General features: G+C 41.3%; 4 protein-coding genes and 1 long non-coding RNA gene across 8 annotated transcripts; 1 reads left to right on the plus strand and 4 right to left on the minus strand.

Annotated features, from left to right (window-relative positions):
* Positions 1-1073: 1073 nt before the first annotated feature.
* On the minus strand, positions 1074-3725 carry LOC135673215 (transcription factor TCP4-like). Of its 2 annotated transcripts, none has more exons than XM_065182027.1 (3): positions 3437-3725; positions 1610-3305; positions 1074-1529 (listed from the first exon to the last, which is right to left on the minus strand). In XM_065182027.1, the coding sequence occupies exon 2, from the start codon at positions 2595-2597 to the stop codon at positions 1656-1658; it is 942 nt and encodes a 313-aa protein (XP_065038099.1). In that variant the 5' UTR covers positions 2598-3305; positions 3437-3725; the 3' UTR covers positions 1074-1529; positions 1610-1655. The 2 variants fall into 2 exon arrangements, with proteins under 2 accessions (XP_065038099.1, XP_065038098.1); XM_065182026.1 differs by having other exon boundaries at positions 1610-3357.
* Positions 3726-4216: 491 nt separating this feature from the next.
* On the plus strand, positions 4217-5130 carry LOC135673220 (uncharacterized). The gene is made up of 2 exons (XR_010513263.1): positions 4217-4420; positions 4500-5130. It is a non-coding gene; the product is annotated as an uncharacterized LOC135673220 (long non-coding RNA).
* Positions 5131-6369: 1239 nt separating this feature from the next.
* Positions 6370-9224, minus strand: LOC135673216 (uncharacterized). Its single transcript, XM_065182028.1, has 5 exons — positions 8807-9224; positions 8591-8725; positions 8458-8495; positions 8241-8307; positions 6370-6865 (listed from the first exon to the last, which is right to left on the minus strand). The coding sequence occupies exons 1-5, from the start codon at positions 8957-8959 to the stop codon at positions 6491-6493; spliced, it is 768 nt and encodes a 255-aa protein (XP_065038100.1). The 5' UTR covers positions 8960-9224; the 3' UTR covers positions 6370-6490.
* Positions 9225-9372: 148 nt separating this feature from the next.
* On the minus strand, positions 9373-12390 carry LOC135673217 (uncharacterized). The gene is made up of 4 exons (XM_065182029.1): positions 12233-12390; positions 12096-12137; positions 10561-10724; positions 9373-9678 (listed from the first exon to the last, which is right to left on the minus strand). The coding sequence occupies exons 1-4, from the start codon at positions 12285-12287 to the stop codon at positions 9661-9663; spliced, it is 279 nt and encodes a 92-aa protein (XP_065038101.1). The 5' UTR covers positions 12288-12390; the 3' UTR covers positions 9373-9660.
* Positions 12391-14910: 2520 nt separating this feature from the next.
* Positions 14911-25974, minus strand: LOC103984122 (uncharacterized). 3 transcript variants are annotated; one of them, XM_065182024.1, is made up of 11 exons: positions 25819-25974; positions 24332-24383; positions 23916-23995; positions 20611-20741; positions 20395-20498; positions 20141-20280; positions 19192-19540; positions 18929-19087; positions 16608-16868; positions 15683-16366; positions 14911-15226 (listed from the first exon to the last, which is right to left on the minus strand). In XM_065182024.1, exons 7-11 carry the CDS (start codon positions 19270-19272, stop codon positions 15134-15136), a joined length of 1278 nt encoding a protein of 425 aa, XP_065038096.1. In that variant the 5' UTR covers positions 19273-19540; positions 20141-20280; positions 20395-20498; positions 20611-20741; positions 23916-23995; positions 24332-24383; positions 25819-25974; the 3' UTR covers positions 14911-15133. The 3 variants fall into 3 exon arrangements, with proteins under 3 accessions (XP_065038096.1, XP_065038095.1, XP_065038097.1); XM_065182023.1 differs by having other exon boundaries at positions 20383-20498; XM_065182025.1 differs by having other exon boundaries at positions 20141-20498; positions 20611-20699.

Below are 25974 nucleotides of genomic sequence, written 5' to 3' on the forward strand. Positions count from 1 at the left end.
TCATCGGAATCATCCCGTCCCATCCCCCCAACGGTGTTGTCATCTATCTAGTAAAGCCGGTTTTGGTATCACGGTAAGATTATTATTCCTTTACGATCTGCCTGTCTGGCTAGTAAATTATCTCGAGTGCTATCCGGAAAAGCTTATGTTGATGCTTTAGGAAGCAGATGATGCCCACCATGTGAGGAGCCATGGAAAGCAAGCAACCTCACAGCAAGACTCCAAGAGCAAGGCAGGCGACCAAAGGTACTTGGGCCTTGGCTAAACCAGAATCATTAGGTTATACATCAGCATCACAATGTGAGGATTAAGGCTATCCTACGGAAATCGTTGTAAGTCTCATCCACTAAACTGTGTATTGTTGTCTGTGCTAATATGGCAAGGGGTGGCCTTTGACTTTAAGAGCTGCCACAATAAAGGCCAGAGTTGCTTTCGATTACTTCATCCGACAGCCAACACATAGGTGGGTAGGTAATGGAGAGATTAGGCACACAAGTTTCACCTAAAAAGTGTCTCTCGTTTTGTCTGTCGTCACTCGAATTTCTATTTTGAAGTTTGATCATAGGAAAATCTTCATTTCCAGTGGGAAAAGAGAAAGAAAAGAAAAGGCAATTTGGGCTCCTCCCACCAAAGCACAGGTTTGCAAAGCAGACTAGTACAAGAGAAGAGAACCAATCGGTGATGCAGATGGAGGGCATCTCTATCTGACTCGACAGTCATGAAATCATAAAGGAGACCTTTGCACGCAAGCAACAGTACTCGAGAGAGAGAGAGAGAGAGAGAACATGGCGGATGCTTCTTCTAATCTTTCCTGCTGTTCTAATTCTTTTATGTTCTTTGGCCACTTAAACAAACTCGCTGGAACAGAAAGCAGCATCTGTTCAGAGACAGAGAGAGAGAGAGCTTCAACTCGGATGGGGGCATCTGATGTGCAATCATTGAAGTGCTTATTAAATCCATCTCCATGGTTGGTTTGAGGATGTTGAAGCATCATCTAATGCCACTGCTGCACCTCTTTCACACAATACAAAACATAATATATCCAAGAAAGTGGGAAGAGGAAAGACCAGCGATGATTTCCAATCAGAGTAGCCATCCACCTGCTGCTTCTCAGCATGAAAACAACATGTTGCCTTCATGGCTCAATCCAAGCAGATGACTACTTATATTTTATTCCTTAAATCTGAAGCAGAACAAATCTCCACAGACATTTCCAGAGGACAACAGTTCACTTGCGTTCCCTTTCGGCTGAAGGCCACAGGGAAACATGAGACCACCGAGAAGAGCGAACAATAAGCGACCTCGGCAATGACGACTACAACTACTACCGCTACTACAATAGCAAACTGAGACTTACCATGATAGAAGAAGAGCACACGAGAAGGCTTCGGAAGCCCATCGAAAAGAGAGCCAAATGACAGAGAAGAGAGGCACCGACCAACCAAAGAATCCAAGGAGATGTCTTTTCCATGTATATATGGCAATGCAGCTGCTTCCCATCACCTTCCTCCTCAGCAGACCAGGCAATCCTAAGAAAACAACAGATGCTACGTCGGTTTCTGAGGAATACGAGTCGAGAAGACCATGAAATGGTTGGAGTGAGAATTACCAGGGGAGGTATCCGATTGGTGGTGATCGCTCCTCCACAAACTCCATCAGTGGCGAGAAGCAGAGGCAGCAGAGGGCGGCTTGTCGTTGTGGCCGTCGTGCTCCTCTTCGCCCTGGATCCGTGCCGGGATGCGGAACCCTGGGAAACTGGCACCGGATGCGAATCCGATGGATGGCATGGATGGATAAAGCGCAGGTTGCATCCGGTGGTCGGCTGCGGCGTCCACAGGGTCGGCCCAAGCACGAACCGCGGGCGAGTTACTGGACTGAAGGGGTCCCCTCTGAGAAAAGAACAGGCTTTGTCCGAGCAAAGAGTGCAGCGGCGCCGCCTGAGGCGGTGGGAAACTGAACACGTATCCCCCACCGCCGCCACTCGAGTCCACCATATTCCACGGAGCAATCCGGTGGCTCTGCTCGGCCCAGCCGGCCGCATCGGAGGCCAGCTGGGCGGAGCTCGGGAAATGTGCATCGTGCCTAGAAGGAGTTGGGCTCTGGTGGTACTGGCTGTGGTGGTGGTGGTGATGGTGGCCGGATTCTGGGTTGTGAAAGATCGGGTCTTGGAAGGATTGGAGGGAGAGGCGGAGGTCTTGAGCTTGGCCACTGGTACGTGACGGAAGTTCCGGCGAGTAGGACAGGAAACCGATGGAAGGGCTAGAAGACGGCGGAGTTGCAGCAGCAGCCATTGGGAAAAAGGACTTGATAGTGTCGGCAATGGAGTCGGTGTCCAAGGAAGGAGGAAGAAAGGTATTACCTTCGTTGCCGCCGTCGCCCCCGCCGACGCCGAAACTAAAAGCAGTAGAAAGAGCTGGATCGGCAACGGCAACCGGTTTGCTGCTGGACTCCCCGATGGTCTGCTCGGCGGAGAGGAGCTGAGTGGACGGCGGAGGGTGGCGGCGGGAGGAGGCGGCCTGGGCGGCTGCGACTGTGGCGGAGGGGCTCCAAGGCGGAAGCTCGGCGAGCTCGTCGATGGCGGCCTTGGCGTTCTTCATGAGCCAGTCGACGGCCTTGCTGGGGCGGTCGTAGCCAAGGCGGTCCTGGACGTCGTAGAACTGGATGGCGGTGTGGGCGGAGAGGCGGACGCGGCGGTCGCGGGGGCCCTTCGCGGTGCACACCTTGCTGTGACGGTCCTTGCGGCCGGTGGACCGCACAATGTGGCCGCCCTGGACCTCCACGATCTCCCCAACCGCGCCGCCCCTCGCCCCGCCGTGCCTCGAGCGGGGCTGCGGCCGCTGCAACTGCTGCTGGTGGTGGTGGTGGAGGAGAGCGAGCTGGTCGTAGCCGGCGCTGTTGTGGCTGTGACCCTCCCCAATCCTTTCGGGAAGGCAGGCATACTCGGAGGAGGAAGCCGTGGCAGCTGAAGAAGAAGAAGACGAGAAGTAAGAGCTCCTGTTGTGGTGGATTTGGTGAAGCTGGAAGCCTCGCAGGGATTGCTCTTCTCGCTGTTGTTCTTGGAGCCCCTGCGGCGCTACTTCGCCCTCTTTTTCGCTTTCGTTTGCTTCTGCCTGAATTGGAAGGTACAGACTCCTCCGCGGATCCAGATCCTGCTCCTTCTTCTTGCGCCCCTGTTCCAGCTTTGGATCTTACGAGCTGACGCCTGCTACTAGATCTCGTTTCTCTCAGCTTCCTCCTGCCTCTCCTGCTGCTGAACTGGTAGCATTTCCTGGTGGCGCTGCTGATGTTTGGCCTCCTGCTGCTTGCTTTGGCCATCCAAGTCCCAAATTCCCATCACCAAACACCACCAGCTCAGCTCTTAAACAACCACCACAAGACCTCACAATAAAAATCTGAAAAGAAACCAAGGATCATAGACAGACTAAGAGCTGCTTACACTTGGATCTCGCCAGGCGATTAAGAACACAGCTGAAGTAGATTGGGGGCCGAGAGCCCAGGGACAGAGGGTTTAGATGTCAAGCCATCACATTGTCTCAAGAGGAGGAGAGGCACAACCCGTGGAAAAGCAGCAAGGACATGGACGACAGGGATGGGAAAAGAGGGTTTGGGTTTCACTCGGAGGAGAGGTAAGAGGAGATGGACAGAGTTAGTGCTCCTGCCCTTCGGCCGCTGGTGGGCCAGCGACTATTATTCGAAAGAAGAACGCAACCTGTCCATGCCAGTGTCAGGCAGCAGAGAGAGAGAGAGAGAGAGAGCGAGAGAGAGAGAGAGAGGAGCCGAGAAGGCAGAGGCAGACATGCACCAGAGATTTAAAGATCCTGCTTATCTCACTCGACCCATTTCCCAAGACACAACCCCAACAACATCGACAGCCTTGTGTTACTCAGTGCGCCGTTGAAGAGATGAGAAGAGCAAAACCTTCCTCAATATTGCAAACCTTACACGCGCACACACACACTCTCTCTCTCCCTCCTTTTGAGCGCAGACTGTGACAGTTCCGCACCTTTAAACGCTTGGCCAAAAGAGCCATCACCTTTTCGCACCATCCGCCATGTTGTTGCCTGCCAGATTACTTGCTCTCCCGTTCATCCATCCATCCCCCCTTCTTTTTCTTCTCCCCCCCCCCCCCCTCTCTACAAAGTCACCGCGACCAAACGTAACCGTGACGATTGCCGTTTTGCTGACTTCTTATATATCTGTCCCGACAGCAACATCTCTTCAAGATTTACCGCATCCAAATGTTAGATCTTCCTTCGCTTCTGCTGGGACATTAGATCGTCGGCCATGTTTAGAACGCCATTGCAGGCGAACCTGCTGATGATGAGGATTCTGGAAGCTGGAGGCAGTGGGGTCTCCCTCATGCCTCTTCGGGCCAGTAATTGCAGGGACAGTGACAGCACACCGTTGGAAGGGGATGATAGTATGATGACTGCCCTTAAGATTACCATCGTACCCTTCTTTCCACATCTTACACGTAATCTTTGATTCCTGACACGTAGTGATCAGTAGGACGCCCTGTCGCATCCGAGACACCGGTCAGCCGACGCGATCCTTCCCCTCGGTTGGGACAGCGCGCCCCATGGATGGAGATCAGGACGAAGGGAAGAGAGGAAGGATGCCTTCGTCTGCAACGCGAAAGCCTGACTTCGTTTTCATCTTTCGAACCACGACGACATCACCCAACTTCTGATGACGACTGAGATTTCAAGCTCTATACGTAGCGGCTCAGTGGATTAGCAGATGTGCTCTTCCAAGGGAAGTAATTTTACTGATCATTTCTTCGTTATGGTGCAGCAGATTGCAGGAAGAATACGAGCTGCAAGAGTGTGGTTCACCACCTCATCCATGGAGCAGAACACCAGAAGCTATCGTAGCTGTTGCACACTTACTGATGAGGATTTCAAGCTATAGTCGCTGGTGATAACGAATCGATCAAAGTGTCCTTCAGAACATATGTAGCTCGCTTTCTCCCTTTCAAGTTGATGTCCGTATGATGTACTTCGAGATAATTGCCGAAATCCAACACCTAAAGGAAGCCATTGTCGATCCATCAAATCCTTCGTTCACTTGGGCTAGAATATGAAATCTTCATTGCTCGTCCAGAATCAATTAAATTCTTCGTTTATCGTCTCTCTCTCTCAATCCTCGTTTGCAACCACTGCTTAATGGACTTGGGACTGATGGAGCTTCTCGTTCGCCATACAACCTCTGTCCCTTCGTGTTCCTCTAAACGCAAGAACGGGGTAAAGATGGATGGATCACAGCGAGAGAGGAAAGATTGATCGCAACGTCACACGCCATGGAGTACACCCGGCATGTGTTCGCGGCAGAGAATAAAGTCATGCAGCAGAAAGAACACACAACTTTCAGCATCCACGTCCATGCCTTTACATTAGCTGTATATGCAGTCATCCTCCGTTTCCATGATGGCAATTCAATACCAAATCAGAGAAGACAAAGTGAGAATGACGTGCGTTCATACAGGGATGCAAGTGCGTTCCACGTCGCAGAGCTGCTCTTTCCTGCAACAGTGGAGGATCAAGGCAACGCAAAAGGTCACAAGGTCTCTGGCCACAGGGCAAAAGATGTTCGACCCTCTTCAAACTTGTTGCCATACTTTCCCTCGTTGTTTGGGTGAAATGGGGTTGGTGTAGAAGAGAGCTCGATAAGATTAGAGGACAGCATGGGAATACCTTCTCTTCTTCGAGCTTGGAGACTTCCCAAGTCCCCATTGCAAAAGAGAACCATGCATGCATGTGGATTGGGTGCAGGGCGGAAGGAGGAGGTCAATTACGGGAGCAGTCGAGCGACGACTTTTGTGCGTGTGGGTCAACTCTGACGAAGTCAGAATTCTCAGATTCTTCACCGAAAGCTGAGATTCTAATCTTTATTTAATGATGGGAAAATAAGGAGATGGATCTTCCCCGAGCAATTCTAGATTTATATGTCGTGAAGGTAAGAGAGAGAGAGAGAGAGAGAGAGAGAGAGAGAGAGAGAGAGAGATGAACAGTAAACGCAAGAAAGTGAAATACATGAGAGAGAATTCAAGGCATGCCTTTGAACAGAGAAAGGTGAAAGCTGCTGCTTGCTTCTTGTCAACGATCAAGTGGCCATCAACCGCTATCTTTCTCACGATTATATGTGCAATATAAAATCAAAGGAAAAAACGAAAAATTATGAGGCTGTCATGTTCTTTCCTTCCCAACTATTCTCTCATTTCTGTATAGAGAATTATTCACCACGCAAAATCATTGCGAATTAGAATGCTTGGGATTTAAGACACTAAATCGGGTTGCCATCCGTTGGAGGGAGCAGTGTCATACACGCCTCCACAAAGATCAAAAATGGCCTGATGCAATCCACAGTTACTTGAAGTATAACAGATATGACTTGGATAGAATACGGTAGTTGACTCTTGAAGAACAAGTGAGTAACTGTATGACTCAAATATGGTAGTTGACTTTTGTTGTCGAGATACTACCTAATAGGATTACAAAATTACATCGACTGCTACACTCACAATAAGACCCAATATGGCACCAACCAGAACCTGAACCTCTGTATGACCAACCGATTCATTCAATAGAGGGTAATTGCTATACTTCTTCAGTAATGGCACTTTAAAATTAACTTTTGGGCTTGGCATGTCTACTTTGGTGGATGTAATCCCCGGTCTGAGAAATGAATAAGATTCTGAATTTTGTCCGTACGACTCTGCCTTCTCTGAAATGGAGGCAAACGGAGACATCTTCTCACAATTCACCGAGGAACTTCGAGAACTAGGACTTTGCACATCGTCCTCTTCTTGGGAACTTAGTATCTTATTAAGAATCTTAGCATGAGAGCCCACCTCCCTTCTGACACCCTGAATTTGACAAACCAAGGAAAGGGAAACATCATACTTTGAGAATAATCAAGTGCATAAAGATTTTTTGCTTCAACAAATAACTTGAAGAGGAAGCGAGCCAATGAATAGCTGATCATATATCACAGCTAGTGTAATCACTCAATTTTAGTATGACATCATCGAGTCACCAAATATTTTGAAGGACAAAAACATAGTCAACAGTTTCTAGTAATTTTAATTTGGAGACAAACAACTCGAGTACATATCTTTTATTTTTTGAGGAAGTGATCATCATTTCAAGTGGTGTTCATTTGGGTAAACCACTTTTCCCTTTACATATTCTATATCTTTGTCAAGACCTTTGTGATATAAATTTCATTGTTTTGATCATCTAAATGCAACAAAGACTATCACATGCATATGCTCTCAACAAATTCAGTACCATATTTTGCCTCTTCATTTTACATGTAAAGATTGGTGAAGCTAATCTTTTGCCAGAAGTAGCTAAAAAAGATCAAGAAAAAGAGATGAAGAAGAAAGCTAGAAAAGATTGAAGCAAAGAAAAGAAAAAAGAAAGCATGAAAAGACTAAAAAATTAATGGAAGGGAAAAAGACTAAGGCCAGGATGATACATATAGTCCCCAAGCATAACTCTAGAAACTCTGTAGTAATGTTTACATGTTATTGTATCGTGGCATAAGTAAATCCCACTAGTAGCTTTGCGTTTGTCACAACTCGATCTGATGGATCTACAAATTTCGATGAACCTGAAATACTAGTCCAAAATTCTAAAGCCCAAGTTAATAGCATTACATTAGATCCATTGCCCACTCCCGACGTGGGACTCAATTGAGGTGTTTCTACATTTGTTATAATTTATAAATTAGAATAGATAGCAATTTCAAAAATTTGTATCAAACACTTAAAACATATGATTGAAACCCAAAATTTCATAATTCAACAAAATGTTGTTATATTCATCCAGTAATATAACATCTCCTAATGCAGCTGGCTAAATACGTAATTGCCATGTATATCATAGCCCTATGAAAATTTACAAAAACTTCATTAAAGAAAAACACAGAGAAACCCTTCAAATAAGTGTTCAAGAACATATGGAAATAACTAATAAATGAATTCACTATACTAACATATCCCCACTGCTAATGCTTATGTTTCACTAGTTCCAAAAGCAGCACATACTTAATAACTATATAAATAATACAGATTGATGCAGCAAAGACAAGGAGCTTTGCATAAAACAGGAGTAACATCCCTCAACCATGAAAGATGAAACACAAAATAATAAGGATGGCAGGAGACCGAAACAAAAGAATTGACGAATTATGACAGACACTAAACCAAATAACATACTGAAATGACACTGATTTACCTGCGCATCATACATGACGAGAAAAGCAAAGACCACAGACATGCCAAAAATTGAGTCCGAGAATCCCCTGCATTCTAAAAACTACCATAGTTACACAAGACCAATACAAAGAGACCAATTCCTTGCATCAAAGATTTCCCTGATGTCCGGCTAAAATTTGAAGACAGTGATAGTAATTAACCGCTGGGGAATTAAACCAAACAGTTTCCGAGCTTACCTCTCTAGGCCAAGCGAAGTTGCCGCAGCAGCAACAGCCTAGATGCCGAACACATTTCATCAAAATACCCTCAGAATTCAACGCCATCAATACAGAGGATCCAAAAAGAAGAAACAGAAGAAACATGTCTCACCGCGGAATGTGTGGACGGCATGCCACCCGCACTCACCGCCGCCCAGAGGTCGATGCCCTTCCCAGTTCGGATCGCCGACGTCAGCGGCTTCGAGAGCTGCCCAACAGCGCCGGAAATAGCAGCAGCCACCAGCACCTACCAGATGGGAAAGAACCGCAACACACTGAGGCAAAAAGCTCACTGTCCTCTCTCCGGGAGAATCGGACTCGCGCGTACCTTGTTGTGGGCCAGCTCGGCGAGGTCTTCCACTCCGAGGCGTAGAGAGGAAGTGATGGCAGCTCTGGCTCGTCGACGTGGGAGAATTAGCTTCTTGGAATGGTGGGGAAGAAGGAGAGGAGCTACGAGTAGAGACGCAGAGGAACACGACATGGTTGGAATCGCGCAATGGTTTCCACGGAAAGGAACGGAGATAAACAAGTACCCGCGCTTCGTAGTTCGGCAGCTGCGTTCGCCGTTATCTGCGACGGTCGGGCGACTTCATCCCCACCACATGCTCGAGCTATTGTGGTATTTGACACACCATGTCGGGTGAATGGATTCAAAAAGCTAACGGGTCCATGTTCGGGACCCGTTTCACGAAATCGGGTTCCGGGTTTTGCTCTCCTTGCCCAATTAACACTCGACCGGAAAGCATTGACGGGTTGGGATATGCGATCCGCGCTAGGGATTTGGATTCGGGTTTCAGCCAGATCCATACTTGGCCCAGAAACAAGATGAGTTCAAACACAGAGTGACCGCTGTTTAGGCTGCATCTTCCATAGCACTTTTAGAAGAAATGCCAGTGAAAAAGATCAAGAGCAAACATTAAGAAGTCACCATCACAAGAATAAGCTTCAACTGAGCATCTCAAGGGCTTGTTTAGAAAGAAAATAACATCTTGGCGATGTCGCATCGATCTTGGAAGAAATGCAGGAATGTGACAATATTCAGGCTTAAACCTCATGTTCTGGAGAAAAATAAGGATGGTCCAAAGACAGACCATTAATGTACTTGGAGATGTCATCACAAAACTCCAGTGTAGTATTATTCAGGAGGGTGAGGAACAGCTCTGCCCCCACATCACAGTAGCATTAAAAGCAACCACCCAACTGCAAAAAAAATGTGTTAGAATTTCTTCTTTCAACACAGGTACAACAAAAGGATCTTTGCTAGATGATCGATCTGGATTCTTAAATGATCAATCAACCTCTACCGGTAAACCTAGGTAGTTATAAGTCAGATGATTTGACTTCTAACAAATATGCATGCAAAGATTTACCGGAGCTAGTGAATCGCGAAGAAACATAAAAGTATATGGTCTAATATCCCATGTAATGCAGATTTCAGAAAGCTTGAAAAAAGAAAAAAAAAGAAAAAAGAAATGACATCACATGGGGAAAAAAGAGATTATGATTGTATAAAGGGGAATCAACCAAATGAATATTCCTTTTTAACTGTTGAAAACATAGAAGAGAAGAGGAAAGAAAAGGAACTCAGACTTGAAAAAAGAATGAGGTTAAATTTCAGGAGAAGTACATAAGCTATCCCTCAGAAAAGAAAGAGACATTCCTGCCCCTGCAGTAAACTGGTCAAGACAAATGTTCTAAACTGAGACTTCAGGTCAGAATTAATAGCACATGGAGACTAGTTATCCAGCAAATGCTCCCTACTAGTCAAATACATATCGTACACCTCACAGAAGAACAATACACATGTCGTAAATTAGATGAACTATAAACTCGATGAAATATTCTTGGTAGGATACAAGACTCCTAGATTCAGCACAAACAAACACTTTCTGAGACTATATTAGCACCATTATTTAGACAGGTAACCTTATTGCATTAAATAAACAAGATAGTGAAGAAAATTTTCATCAAGAACAAACAACCAGAGAAAAAAGGAAACAGAAAATGCTTGACTGCTCTATTATAAAGTCTTGATAGATACATACATATGAAGCAGAACTCGAGGAAAGAAATTTCACATACCAAAATAGCCTCGATCTCTTTATCTGAGACTGGTGTGCGCTTTGGCAAGAGTGAAGCCTTTCCACCTAAGGCAGTGTTAGAAGGTGGAGCAGGAACATCTGATCGGAATCTATAACTTGGGGTGTCACCAGATGATGTGGCAACCTTGGGTTGGGGCGTCACATCTAAACATGGAATACATATATAAATTACCAGAGTAGAGTAAAACTTGCTCCATTATGTAAAATACACTGAGTCTAGGCTACTTACAAATACAAATAAATTACCAGATAAATACAAGTACAAACATAGGAGAAAACGAATATAAATAACACTGAATCTAGGGCTCTGTGATGTAAAATCATGGGATTCAAAAAAGCACAACCATTGTTTCATTTTAGAGGGTCAAGTGAACGGTTCTTGTTTCAAGGGGTTGGCATTGAAGATGTAACTATCATTACTATGATAAACTTAGTGCTACATTTTGTGCTGGAATAGGGCTACAGTAATTATATCCATAGTCTGTGGGTCAAGATGGATTTCTCTTGTTAAAATCAAGATTCTTCAACAACAAACATTAACCTATTTTTATTGTCAAAAAAACAATAGATAGATGCCAGACAAAATAAGAAAATCTTGAGGATGCTTCTTTGGTTCAAGGAAGGACAACAAAGAAAGGGGCTAGAGATTTACAATGAGAGTTGAGGCTGAAGGAAAAGAGGAAGATGACAATGAGGAGTTGGAAGCTAAATGAAGAGTGGTCAACATGATGACCAATTTGGGTTGTATTTGAGGCTTATAACGAACGACCTTTGCACCCATCAGCTCTAAGTACATACAAATTCATAATGGAGGTACTTCTTTATGCCCATGAGATATTTCAAGCGGATAAAGTAGTAGAAACCAAGATATAATTAGCTTAAGTGCAAAAACACTAAGTCTCAAGCAGAAATTTTGTAATTGTTTCCAGAATTAATTATGTTCGAGGGAGAAAATCATACTGTGCATAGAAATGTTAATTACGAAATGATCTGCATAGCATTTTGTGGATAGAGCAGTTCTGTAATTGAGAACCTGCTATGCATTTTGAGTTCTGAAATCAGCAGAATTACCTATTATTATTCATAGTTAATAGATTTCTTTTCATGGTAAATAAAATGTAATTAAGAATATGTCAGCCTTTGGGAGACAAAAAAGTTAACTAAGTCCATTATATTCCTCAATAATTATATTTCTACACAACAACAATATAAAATTCCTTCTTCTCCTTCAATTTTATGGGCATTATATTCATGAACTACAGTTCATGTCGTCCTACAACCATATTTTAATAAGCATTCAATTAACTCAAAAAGCGAGATAACCGTTGTCAATTACAAGAACCGAAATCCCAAATTCAAACAAAGAACCAAATTTTCAGGCCAAAATAACCCCGTTACCAATGATAACATCCGATAACCACGACCATTACATTCTTCCATTCGAATCAGAACATGAAATCTAACCCAAAATCGAAAGGAAATATTCGTCTTCAGAGGGAGAGAAAGAGAACATACTTGATTTGAGGAACGTAATCTCGTCAGCAGGTGGCGATGATCCTACAAGAAAGAAGCAAAGAGACCACAGGAAAGAGCGATTAGCGAACCCTAGAAGGAGATCTCCGAGGAAGAAAACGGGAAGAGGGCGGAAGGACCTGTGGGCTTGGGCGGGTGCCTCTGCGGGAACTTAATTCGCGGAATCCGCTTCATCCCTTGGCTCGTGTGGCGGTCGTCTCTCGATCTCGATACGAAGATAGTCGAGGTTTCTTCCGAGGCAGGCGGCAGAAAGCAAGGGGAGGGGGCGTTTTGGGACAAGTCCTCGACACGTGCATCGCACATGGGATGGTGTGTCGTCCAACACCTCCTTTAAGATTCGTGCAACCTATCGGTATTATACAGTATCATACACATCCGTCACCTTCGCCGTGACATTCTCATCATCGTATTAGGACCGTAAGATTCGATCATATCTTGTACGTTTCCCTCGCCATTATTCTCATGCTTAAGGCGAATTAAACGCCGTAGAACCCCGGCAATAACTCGGTCAGACAAAACAGCGTTCTTCTTCCCGCATTAAATCAGTTGCTTGTGGGATTTGTTCACCCCCGGAGCACTGCCCTTGGCGAGCTGCGGTTGCTATTTCTCGGTCCTTTCGTGCTCTCCTTGTTGACTGTCAATCGGCACCTATCTTTCCTGTGAACATTCTTCTATATAAGTGCTGCTTCCTATGTTCTTTTGCTCGCCGTCTCTCTAGCCTCCTCACTTTCTCGCCTTCCCTCTCCTCCCCGTGAGGAAGCTCTTGGGTTGCTTGGCAGCGCAGGAGGAGGCCGAGACGACCATGACTTCAAGGATCAACAAGCAAAAGCTCCATGCTATCGGCACCCTATTAGTTGGGCTTCTCAAGTGGAGGAAACTGAAGAACCGAGGTCATAGGAAGGAGGACGCCTCGAGACATGGGGAGCAGACGAATGAGTGCAAGAAGAAGGGAGCCATTAGGTTGAAACTGGTACTCACCAAGGAGGAGGCAGCTCAGTTGCTGGCTATGTACGTCCGAGGCAAAGAGGAGGCGGTGGAGGAGTTTGTAGGTGAGCTCGAAAGCGCGCAGGCTCGACGAGGCGGTGCATGGCGGCCGACGCTTGAGAGCATCCCCGAAGATTGATGTTTCATGCTCATGTAGAGCCATGCAAGCTCGATGTCTTTGCCTCTGTATATGTTCTCATCTGTAGGATGGATAGAGATCTACACTCGGTGACTCTTTCACCAGAGATGTTTCATCACTTCTCTTCTGCAATAAATGTTTGTTTTCGAGAGCTAAAACAACTGTCTCGACTTGAGTTTCCACACCATGAGCTTTCATAATAATCATTGCAACATCTCTGACATAATCACCAGAGAGTTTTAGATGTGATCTAAAGGTGTTCCATCAGTTGGAATACAGTAATTCCTGTTAGTTCTTCGGGTAGCATGATCTGAAGGGTTTGGTGGAACAGGAAGATTATGTACTAGGAAGTACTAAAGCTGAAGATGGAGAAACACTCTTCCGGTAACCTTGGGTTGCCCATAAACTCAAAAAGTTCACCAACCATCCCTTGTTCCTGGTGTTCAACACCTGCATAATAGACCTTCTCGATCCAACTCAAGTTTGGAGAAACTCGAGTTTGACTTGCACGGCCAAACGATGTCGTCTATCGCAGTTTATTCTGGCACATTTCCTTCTCATGTTTCGTGAATGAGAACAGGAGGACTTTGCATTCTTTCCCTCCTCCAAACAAAGAAAGGATCTCAAGGAAGAGACGACAAAAAGTCGGCTTTTGGGAGATACAAGTACTGTTTCCAGCCAAATCACAAGCCGAGACCCATCGGATTTGAAACAGCAGGGTGAGTGGTCTTATGATATGTTTTGTGTTTATATCATGGTTGGCGATGGTAACGACTGGTTTCACCTACCAGCTTGAGAACATGACAGAAAAGCTTCGTCTCCATGCTGTGACTTTTCCTTGATCTATAATTATGTGACTGATATCTACCATTGCGGACTCTCCTGTGAGACACAAGCCCACCAAGGAAGACTCGGGCTGAGAACGGTAGCTGAGGTGGTGTGCATCAACGAGAGACTTGGTGGCGCAGTGAAGTACACTCCTTCGCATGGCTGATGTGGTTCAAAATGCTTGCCATGGAAACGGTGTCCCAACTCCCACCGGTAACCTGCAAATGCCTCAATCAACATTAAATGGTCATGAGACGTGAGTGAGTTTCTCTTCTGCAAAGAGCCACATGAACAATTTGATACTTCCAAGTCATAAGTATGATTAGACCATGCCTAGTGAACAAAGATAAATAAAGATTTACGTCTCCAGCAATACACAATCTTGGATTTTTATTTTTAGCTTCATCAGTATAGGAGGAATAATGAATCAATAAAACCATATTATTAGACTAGGCATCATTGTTTATGTTTATGATCAAAATCATGTCTCCAGCAATACACCATATCACTACTATGGACCCCATGGCACTCCATTGTAAACTCAAGATGGAGCTTATTTTCTTCTCTCCCTCATCATCTATCTGTTTTTATCAATCAACACATCTTCCAGCCTCTCCTTCCCCTTCTCCTTCTCGCAAGTGTTGAAACATCAAATGACAAGTGCAACAAGTATTAGTGTCAAAAGAGCAGAGGCATCATTGTCTTTTGACCTTAAATTAAGAGAGCAAATTTCTCAACACCAAGCATGAGAACTCATTGTTCCATACCTCTAATTTCTAAGCATGATTCTGAATGCAAAAGAAAAACAAAAAGATTATGTTACTGTAAATGCCAGAACAGTAGTGCTAATCAAGGCAACTGATCATTAGATCATATAATATACTTGAAAGTATCAAAGAGTAGCTAAAAGATGCCCAGCATGTATCCATTAGAAGTACATCATAGACCTCTTCAGTAGAATTTGTGAAAGACTTAAAATGATACAAGGGTAGACAAGCCCAGCATGTCATAGCTCAAGGCAAAACCTCCAGGCTAACTGTAAATGATGCCCATAGACGTAAAAAGACACTTACGATAACCTCTGTTTCTTTTTCTTGGCAAGATTTTCAAAAACTCCCTTTATATCCTCTGATGTAACAGGCTTTGACTGATCAAAAGATTCCTGCAAGAACAAAAACATAAGATTCATCAAGCTAGTGAAAAATGAAATTCATAGATTAATGTTTCATTGGATTAATGAGGGAAAAAAGTATAGAACACAAGCACTTTAACCTTGCAAATTGCATGCCAACATGATTTATGAAATTGGCAACTGAACATGCAACATGAAAGCAGAAGTAACCAACTTTGGACTTTACATACGGGCAATAAAGATGAGCTTATCTGATTTAGTTGGATTACAGCAGATGCACAAAATTAATCTGAGAAAACAACTTCAGAAGTTCAAATAAAACTTTCTCTATCATTGTGAACAATGCAACTCTTTTGCAGAGTTATGTGGCTTCCATGGACCATATTGCATCTAAGATTACTATTTTTTACCAGAAAATCAATATTTCAAATAGAATGGGCAGATAAAGAGAATTCAAACATAAAAAACCGAGCATATAATCTTTACCAGAAAAGTGCGAAATTCATTCTTCATGTCAGCAATGCCACTCAAGATTTCTATTTTTTGGACATGATTCAAAGTATTGAGAAAGTTCAATTCAGCTCCTTCCTGTTGCTTCAACTTTTCCTCCCTCTTTGACTTGGCCATCTTCTCATATGCCTCAATTGTGTCCTCCTTGTCAGTTAAATATTCTATACCATTACGTGTATAGAACTCATAACAAGTTCCACATTTGCAAAGAAGCTCTCTCCATTTCTTTGAAAGAAACATGGGTTCCATCTTTTCCAAAAGAACAGAAGATACGTTAATGTCCACGCCAATAATGCATTTGGCACTTAATTCTTGATTTTCAGGGCATGGTTTGGTATCCTCTGAACTGACATTTATTTCTGTACCTTCGTCACAAACAGATTCCTCCTTGGTAGACACAGATTCTGGCTTCGAGCCAGAGCTTGAAGAGTGTCCCAGAATCTCAGCAACAGGCACGTTATCGTCATTTTTATCGGGATACCTAGAATCCAATGATCCATTATCCACCACATTCTCAGCATTGCTTACTGAAGGAGCATTATTTTGCTTTGACGTGGCCCAAATATAAGCAGGATAAAGTTTCAGGAAAGAACAAGTGATGGCACACTGTTGACAGATAAAATCCTCATACAAAGGTTCTCCATCCTCGTCTCTTGGAATCTGTTATGCAATAAGTATTTTGCACAAAAAAGTGTTAAGGCATTGTAGACAAACCAAAATAATTCTTCAAATGCTGTAAATGTGGCAAAATCACGAAAAAAGTTATTCACTACTGTTTCCTAAAGAGATATGATGCTGGATCTAGCTTATTTTTTATGATGTGAATGATTTCAGGATTTCATTTAACCAGCTTGACATGAACTTACTAAATTTTGACAGAAAAGAGTGTACTATAGACAACCTCATCAGAAGAGTTGAGACCTAGGTGATTCTCATGAAACCAGTCTTCACATATACAACACTGTATCATTTCAATTTGCTCTTTTGCATCTGGATCAGGATAAGGGCGACCACATGTGCAGTAAGAACCTCTGAAGTTATGGTTGTAAGAATTCTCGGAGTTTTCAGTCTCTTTATCAGGACAAAGCTTGCATAAAACCCCTCCAAACTTTGAGTTGCCACAATCACAGCAAAACTTCCTTTTAGTCCACAGTTCCACAACCTTTTGAAGAAAACCAATCACGGAGAAAATCAGTGATAAGAAAAAATTGCATAAATAAAAATAAGTGAAACATTGAGAACACATATACTGGTTTGCACAGAAACAGCAACAGTGTTCACCTAAGACTAGCACCCATAGCAGAGGCTATAACTTTTATATTTTAATGAACTCTCAAAGCTGCTACCTATGCACTTTTTCTATAGATCAGAAAAATGATGCATGGCAGAACAGAGTCTAGGTCATCACCAATAAACGCACTGATAGGTACAGACCTTATCATGTGCAAATATGTAAATTATGGTATATTTAAGTTTAGCCTCACAAAATCAAATACACTCAAATGGAAAAGCACTTGATCAACAGTACAATTTACCAGTTCTGTGACAAGATTACTGATACAGATTATAAGAACAAGGTGAATTGGAGAAACAACAAAATGTGATGTCCCGACTACTTGGAGCTAGCTACATGAATATCTACCGACCATAAGAATTATTTAGGACACTGGCACTAATCAAACTGAGAACAATCATATCTGTTTTAATTGTTTCTAATAAAATCTCAAATTTCTCCACCAGCCTCTCCTCACACCAATACTTATAATAGGCTTACCTCTAATACCCGAGGCATTAATTGGTGTTTTTGGAAGATCAACGGAAGAAATTATTCTGAAAAGGGAGAAAAATAAACTCAATGGCATATATAGATCCCTGCTTTCATGAAAGAACACTCAGCCTAAAAACACTACAACTAAATATGTAGTCACAGAAGCAAACCATAGAAACCAGCATCAAGCTTCTTAATTGCTTATTTTATTGTATTTCATTTACTTCAAGGAGAAACTGATAGGATTTAATACAAGTAAAAACAAATTGCGTTTACAACTGGCACGAGAACATCTTGAGTTAAAAAAGAACAATAGGAAGAAAAACATTACAGAATTTTGTTTCATAGATGGAAAGGTTTCACCTCATAACGATGCTCATGCAATGGAATCCAACTTCTTCTGGTTTATAGAAAAATCATGTCAGATGAATCCATAATAGCTGATTTGTCAATGGAGATGCTGGCATGCCTTTGCCTGGAAGCTCCAAGCGCTGGACATGGCCGATACTTGATTCAAGTTGGAATGGATTTCCTAGGAAGTGCATGTCTGCAGTAACTACAAGACTTACTTCTGGCTTGGTTATTTTTGCTAATTGTTTGCTAAATTCTTTTTATTGATATAGTAGTTGTTTAGGGTTGGTTCTATAATTGATGTTTTATGAATACAATTGTACAGCTTGTAAAAATTTGATAAATAATAAAGTCTTACTTATTCGGTCAAAATGATCTTTATGGTATATTTCTCATGGTTCTCACATGGACTACAATAGAATAAGGTCTATTGAAGCAAATACATCAGGTTTAGAAAGAATGAAAAAAAGAAACTTACAGATATTTGACACCACAAAATCAATAACTTTAGGTATAAGATAAGCAGACAATATGAATTGAATTCAAGATATCCGATAAATAGTGAAATCTTAGGATGCTGTGGTCCAAGACAGGTCCCTAGCAGCAAAGATAAAAAATGAAACCTAAAAGATTATCAAGCAAAACTAACAGCACATTGGATGGAGCTTTTGCAGTAAGTGATTGCAAATGATTTTGTCCATGACAAGGTTAACCAGCGCATGCACAGATTAGATTATCCACCATTCAACGTACACACACTATAAACGAGGAGAAATCCACAATAAAAAGGTTCTTCAGAATTAAACTACAAGAGACTACAACACCTAATTTATACTATTTCTAGTGTGTATTAATGTATATACTTTCTTGTTAATTGAAATCAGATAAATCATATAAGCAGTCTTCATGTAAGCGCTTCAAGCACATCTATAATTCACAGAATGTTCTCATTGGAGATTCATGAAACAAATGTAGAAGAAGAACCTGATGAAAATGTAATCTTTAGACATACTTTTATAAAATCAACCCATTGATGAAGGAAATCGGTTATAAATGAACAGAATCGACAACTGATCACCACCCGAAGAGGCGACGTCGCCTACCTCATGGCCGTCATGGCAGGAGAGACTGCACGCCGTGCAGACACCAGCGGTCCCACCGGGAACGCACGTCAAGCACGAGAATATGGCCTGCCTCTTCATGTACCCACGCGGATACGTGCACTCCTTGCCCTCATCGCCTCCCAGAACCAGATCGGCTTCCTAGGGTTTCAAATCAAACCAGGAACGTCACCAATTTCTTCAAAAAAGCCCCAAATTCCACTCACGAAGGAAAATAGAACGGGGTTTTTAAGAGCGAAGCATACCAGCTCCTCCGCCTCGAGCTCTTCGATGTACTCGTCGATCGTCACCGTCTGCTCCGCCTCATCCTCGAAAGCGTCCGCCATTCCGAGCCCGGATCGAGGAACCCTAGATTCGGGTGGGCTTGAGTTAGGGTTAGGGTTTCTTGTGAGTGGAAGGGCACCGAAAGGATCGAGATCGAGACACGGAGAGGAGAGGAGAGGAGAGGACGGGAGAGCGCGAGGGTTCTTTTCGTAACAGTGCGAGGAGACGCATAATATGCAGAAGAGTGGCGGCGGTCCGCAAGCTTTATTTGCTTCCCGCCCAATGAATTTTCACCTTTTTTTTATTGTTTTTTAAGCAAGAGGAAGACTTCTGCACGTGTGTGGAGAGAATGGATGAGATTTAGTGCAAAGGATTAATTTGGCAATTGGATCATGCAACGCATGAAGAATTTTAGAAAGGGAATAGAAAGAGAAGAAATAACATAAAAGATAATAATAATAATAATAATAATAATTAATCTAAGAATATTCTGAAATACATGGTATGAAATTTTTTTAAGAAAGCAATATTTCTAATTTGATTTGAAAACTAATTCCGGAGCTCATCTTCTGTTAAGATTTACAATCTTCAATAAAAAATGAATCTAATTTTTTATTTATTTTCTTTTTCTACTCATTGAATAGATATTATCATGTTATAATATTATTATATAATGTAAAATAATCTAAACTAATCAAATTTATTTTATTAATAACTATCTAAATTACTCTTCAAGTATATTTCACAATGAAAACATACATTATTATATTTGAGTTCAATTATCCATGCATTAACTCATCTAACAGATTTAAGCAATGTATTTGATATATAATGATAGAACTAATTAAGCATGATTTGTTCAATTTAATAAAAGTATGAGACCAAAGATAATTAAATTAAAAAAAGTGGGATGAAGAATAAAATCTCAACCCTTTAATGATGACTACGAATATCTGAATGCAGTAGAGGAGTAGCTTTATGTTCCAATACTTTCTTAAAGCAAATGTCATTGTAGTAGTAGTAAAGGAGAGGGATAAGTCAAAAGAAACTTTTTCTTCTCCTCCTTTTACCTGTCATAACATAAAATATCATGTTGAATATGGGCATACACATAGAATTCAAGTCTATTGGATCAATTGAAGGAGGAAATTAATTAAAGATCCAATTATGACCTCAAGTACAACCTCCTCTTGCAGCAACTGGTAGCTTAGAGTCCCTCATTCATGCAGACCCAAGTTGCATGATGATCTAAAAAAGATGGCTATAAAGTCCTTCAAGTCCTGGAATTCTGCCAGTGGGAAGGAACAACTTGTGACCTTTGTGATCTTAGTCAGAGAGAGAGAGAGAGAAAGAGAGAGAGAGAGAGAGAGAGAGAGAGAGAAAGAGGGAGAGAGACTCACTTGTTGCAATCAATGGAGAGGAGAAGGTGGAAGTTGAGATGCACCCCACCACTAGTATGGGAGATTTGAGACAGGGAGGTAGTTGATCCCTGGGAAGAGGCACAGTGACTTGATTGCTTAAGTTTTAGAACCTGAAAAGCAATTATTAAGCAGCTCCACTTGACCAAACAAAAACAAAAATACAAAATAAAACCAAGTTCAGAATAAAGAAAGACCATAAACAACTTAGTTCTCCTTCAGAGATGTTGATGTTTAAAGAGCAGTAAGTAATGGAAGGTAGAAAATTTCAAGAACAGACGGAAACAGAATTGCTATTTTCGCATGATGAATAAGACATTTCGAGAAATCCCAGCGACAACCAACCAGTTGATAAAACTCCATATAAGCTGTAGCATTCAGTGATGTAAATTCTGATGATATGCCAGTTTGGCTGCATGAACTACTCATGTAGCCTGTCATATAAATAGCAATGCTGCTTGACTGAAGTTAGCAGTAAGGCTACTCTTGGACTTCAAATGTGGATTTATGAGGTGGTTTTGCCCTTTGTCTTTGGAGCACAAACAATCTACCAGATCTGTGGGTTATAAATGAGATCAACCATCTCCAACTATCGACCTATATATGTGGTATATTGAGCAACAGCTGATATCACCAATGTAGTATATTGGACTTTACTACTAATGCTGGGAGAGCCATAATACTAGGAGTAGATTTTACCAAAAAGGTGAAAATGGAAAAACAGATGTTTGTTTCTCTAAGATTTCTTTTCACCAGACTAAAGAGAGCATGATCCAACAGCAACATCAGCCAAGTATTCTTCAACAGAAACGATACATGTAATCACCTACAAATTTTCTCCCTCAACATAAATTAAATTACCACAAATAATTTGTTACTTTATTTAAATTATTAACTTATTTACTTGTATAGTATGATTAAAAATAATTAAAAATAATTTTTAATCATATGGATAAATTAAAAAATTTATCAATCAATTAAATTATATGAATGATCTAATGAGTGATCTGATATTTAGAAAGTAAATATATGAATCATACCAAATAAATATTATAATTCTATCTTTGTATGTGAAAGTAAAATAGAAATAAACTAAAAATAAAAATTAAATCACTCTTTACCTTTCGAAGAGAGCTCATCTTCTCTTATATAAAGGGGGTTCTCCTCTTCCTTATTCCTTATCGAGTTTGGCAGTGAGAGGATTGAGGAGAGGATTCCCAAAGACAAGGATACTCGAGGAGATGTATGATCATCTATTCTTTTCTTACCAACCCATGTGATCAGATACGGCTCAACTCATGTGACGAGACATGACCTAGCTTATGGGGCTAGGTACAACATAACACATATGGTCAGGCATACCCCAACTCATGTGGTCAGGTATAGTCCAACCCATGTGGTTAGACATGACTCAGGCCATGTGGCTAAATACGAACCAGCCCATGTGACCAGGTATAGTTCGACCCATGTGGCCAAACATGACTTAACCCATGTGGCCAGGTATAGTCCAACTCATGTGACTACACATGACCTAACCCATGTGACAAAGCACGACCCAGCTCATATGTCCAACCATGGTCTAGCTCATGTGACTTGGCACAACCTAACCCATGTGGTTAGACATGACCCAACCCATGTGGCTAGGCACGACTTAACCAGCCAGTCAAGCGTGGCCCAATTTAGTGGTAAGGCTCAACCTAACCCATGAAACTGAGCTCGCCCAATTATGTAGTTATACACATTATCGCCTCTCCATTCAACCCGTTGTACCTTAACTCAACTTGCTACTTGGGATAGGCATGTGTGGTGTACGTGACTCGTCTAATACTCAGGTGGGTCGGTTCGGTCTGGGCTAGCACTATGCGATATAGTCTAATTTTCTCTCCCTTTATCAGTTTGAGCTCGTTAGTTGACTGAATCATATATGTTTAATCGGTTCAAGCTGATTTAAGGGTGTTCCACACCAACTTGACTGGTTCAAGCCCACTTGACCTAGTTGAAACCAATCAAATCCAAATTAGACCAGTCTATGATGATTCAAGATCGGTTCTATAAGGATTTGAGCTTGATTCTGTTAGGTTCTAATTGAATTAAGTTTGATTTAAGTTAATTGGGTCATTCCAATTAGGGAACTGGTTGATTGAGAACTGTTGAGAGTCTAACCCCTCATATCTTTATGGTTTGATGAACTTAAAAGTTTTATCTAAAGGTGTCACTGGAAAATGATTAGTGATTTTCTCCTATTTTTGAGATTAAATTGATGATATTGATGTGATTGTTACCATATAGTATATGTGACTATACTGAGTGGTCTACATTGGAAGTGCAACCTATGAAAAGAGCTACGGATCCATCATGGTATAAAGTCATTGATGAATATAGTCTAGCAGGTCATACATCAAATATAGTTTATCATAATATTTTATCATACTAATTTTTTGATGCATGCATGAATGATCATGGTTGACTATGTATCTCTATTGAAGACAAGTAGGGTGATTCCCTTCGGGGATTAGCGAGCCATCAAATATAACGGTTAAATAGTTCCTTCATCCGTTATTTGGAGTAATATTTTTCTACTTGGGCAGGTGAGGGATATAACTTCATCCGTTATTAGGAGTGCGATATGAGTTTTCTTTATCCGCTATTGGGAAGAATCCATCATGTAAAGTATGTCTCTCCATCCACTGTTGGGAGAGTGTACCATCGGGTGTGATGTACGTATTTGTTATCTGATTGTTATGTATGTCATCGAGATGTGTTGCATGTGATTGAAGCATGATTTTATTTATTTCATAAGAATTATCATTATTTTTATGATACATGAGTTTCGTAATGAATTAATATGCTATCATTTCATATTAAATTATTGATATTTGTATATGTATTATGAATATTGAAGATTATTTTTATGATTTTGGGAGTTTTCTATCAACATACATAGCTACTAATGTGTTTTTATCATATATTTCTTTTAAGAGTAGCTTACTACCTTGTGATAGATCTGAAGCTTCAATGGAGGAGATTTTTTCCTCCCATATGGCCCTACTAAGATGATGTGATTTTTTATTTAAAAAATATTTAGTGTCGTAAAGATAGAGATTTAAATTCAAAGATTAAAAAAAATTATGAATAATAAAATGATGATTTATTTATTTTTATAAATATGAGATGTGACAATGTGTATCAAACAAGGAATAGGTATTTTTTAACATGAAATGTGATGACATAACTATCTGTGTTGCATGAGAGAAGAAATGAAGAAGAGATTTGAAGGATCACATCACCTTATATGAGGCAAGCAAAATATCCAAGTACGATGACAATAAAGGAAAGCCCTTGTAGTCTCCCAAAACTCCAAGATATTCTATAAACCAAATAGCATCAAGATATCAATAGAAGCAAAGACAATATGGGATACAAATCAAATGAATAGGATGATCATATTAGTCACTAGTCCATATCCAATAACCACCACATCGTGCTGTAAGGTACAGAGTAATAAATGTGAGAACTTCCTGAATTTTGAATAGGTAAATATATAGTCTGCAGATCACCCTATAAGTCAAATTTCTAACTCTTTTATAAAATTAAGCAAAAATTCCAAAACCTAACATATCAATCCCACTGGCCGATCATTGGCTTTGTGGAACTAGTGATTTTCTGACCTCAAAAACTGAAAAAGGTTGTCTTAGGAACTTACGGATATAGGCAGATGCATATAAAAGCTACAGGCTCCATCGCTCGGGTGAGACCTACAGAAGCAAAAATGCCAGAATCATGAGAAAGAGCTTGTAGGGAGTGCCTCAACATAAGATATTATCATGTCATAAGAATACAGTTACACATTGAAATATCTGTAAATTACAGAATAAATATCCATAAACATACATGCTATGCCACTTGAAAAGAAGTGTGATTTGTCAAACTCTAACAGAAATGTGACAGAAAGTGTACATGCTAATTTACCTTCTTTTCATTATGAGTAACATTCATGAAGAATGTAAATTGTATCACAGAACTAAAGAACATAGAAAGTGTTGAGTTCCATTATTAACAATGAGTTGGATAATTGACAAAAAGGCGAAACCACATATATACCTTGGCATAAGTCTAAATTATGAAATCCTCTTTCACATCAAAATATTATACACATACCTTCAGAATCTAGAAATCATCAAATATGTAATTTCAATTTATAGAGCTAAAAGTGTAATTTACAACTTCTGCAGGACTACATATATGCATCAGCCCCTTCACAAACTAGGTGCAGGAGCTTGCAAGTAGCGAATACACGGAGGTGAAATTTTATTCCTAGTTCATGCCTTTAGAATCAATTTCCTGATAGCAGGTTAGAAGACCCATGTTAGTTTAACCATTTTAAACATATTGGAAGGGTATACCAGACTAAAAGGTTGTTTATCCACCTAAGAATCTCTGCTAGTTCATGCAAGCTCCGCAATGATCATTAATGGTTAAGGATGCAAAGCAACACCAGTTACAATATTGTAAAAGATAAAAAAGGAAAGAAAATACTTCTGAATATATCTGCTGTACTAAAAGTCGTCCAAGGAGAATATCTACTGTATTAGGTTGGATATGATGGCAATAATCTTCGAGTAAATCCGAGCTACTAGAAGCAAATTATAAAGCAACTTGACAAAACCTTTGCAGAGTAGACAATTTCCATAGAAGATAAATTGCCAAAACTTGAATACTGTTCTAATATTCTCCTTCGCCAGATGCAGCAGAACTTGCAGCCGCAAGTCATGACAAAGTAAAACCAAACAGACGCCAGACACCATCTCGGGCAGCAACTTAAGCCACTAAGAGTTAAATGTTCCGTGCATCCACGATAACATTTCATGGCCCTAATTTCGTCGAATCCCTTCAAATTTCACGAAGCCGATGAAACCAAAATGTCTAATTAAAATAAAACACCAAATTGAATGAGCTTCTTAAGGCGATAGTTTTACGATTTACCGTCCGTTTTAAACAACATAGAACCCTAGGATTCGAAGAGATTAAAAAAAACAAAAGAAACAAACAAGTCATCAGCTGCAATCAGCAGTGCGTCGCACATTGAAATTCCATTCGTCGTCAGCGCTTTCTACACTGAATTAAACCCCCCAAAAAGATATATTTTCGATTCCAAAAAGACTTCCATGAACGCGAGGCTTGCGAGCTTACCATTAGGCAAGGGAGCAAAGGCGGTGGGGATGGAGAAGAGTATGATTTTAGTGTTTCCGAAGATCAATTCTCCGCCTCTGAACGCAGAGGAAGACTGGGAAAGAGACGAAAGGGAACGAGAGAGGGAGGGAGAGAGCCGTGAGCAAGACGAGGGCG

This window comes from Musa acuminata, chromosome BXJ1-5, assembly GCF_036884655.1.
Source record: "Musa acuminata AAA Group cultivar baxijiao chromosome BXJ1-5, Cavendish_Baxijiao_AAA, whole genome shotgun sequence".
Classification (NCBI taxonomy): domain Eukaryota; kingdom Viridiplantae; phylum Streptophyta; class Magnoliopsida; order Zingiberales; family Musaceae; genus Musa; species Musa acuminata.

Bases quoted from the DNA above. Each gene is read 5' to 3' on its own strand.
- LOC135673216 (XM_065182028.1), bottom strand. From the start codon at position 8,959: ATGTCGTGTTCCTCTGCGTCTCTACTCGTAGCTCCTCTCCTTCTTCCC. The intron at 8,726-8,806 runs GTACGCGCGAGT...CCCATCTGGTAG, and splicing joins CCGAGCTGGCCCACAACAAG to GTGCTGGTGGCTGCTGCTAT. The intron at 8,308-8,457 runs GTAAGCTCGGAA...TTTAGAATGCAG, and splicing joins ACTTCGCTTGGCCTAGAGAG to GGGATTCTCGGACTCAATTT.
- LOC135673215 (XM_065182027.1), bottom strand. From the start codon at position 2,597: ATGAAGAACGCCAAGGCCGCCATCGACGAGCTCGCCGAGCTTCCGCCT.
- LOC135673217 (XM_065182029.1), bottom strand. From the start codon at position 12,287: ATGAAGCGGATTCCGCGAATTAAGTTCCCGCAGAGGCACCCGCCCAAG. The intron at 12,138-12,232 runs GTCCTTCCGCCC...TCTTTCTTGTAG, and splicing joins GCACCCGCCCAAGCCCACAG to GATCATCGCCACCTGCTGAC. The intron at 10,725-12,095 runs GTATGTTCTCTT...TTCCATGTTTAG, and splicing joins GATTACGTTCCTCAAATCAA to ATGTGACGCCCCAACCCAAG.
- LOC103984122 (XM_065182025.1), bottom strand. From the start codon at position 19,272: ATGGCGGACGCTTTCGAGGATGAGGCGGAGCAGACGGTGACGATCGAC. The intron at 16,367-16,607 runs GTTGTCTATAGT...ATTGCATAACAG, and splicing joins GTCTCAACTCTTCTGATGAG to ATTCCAAGAGACGAGGATGG. The intron at 15,227-15,682 runs GTAAAGATTATA...TTGTTCTTGCAG, and splicing joins ATGAATTTCGCACTTTTCTG to GAATCTTTTGATCAGTCAAA.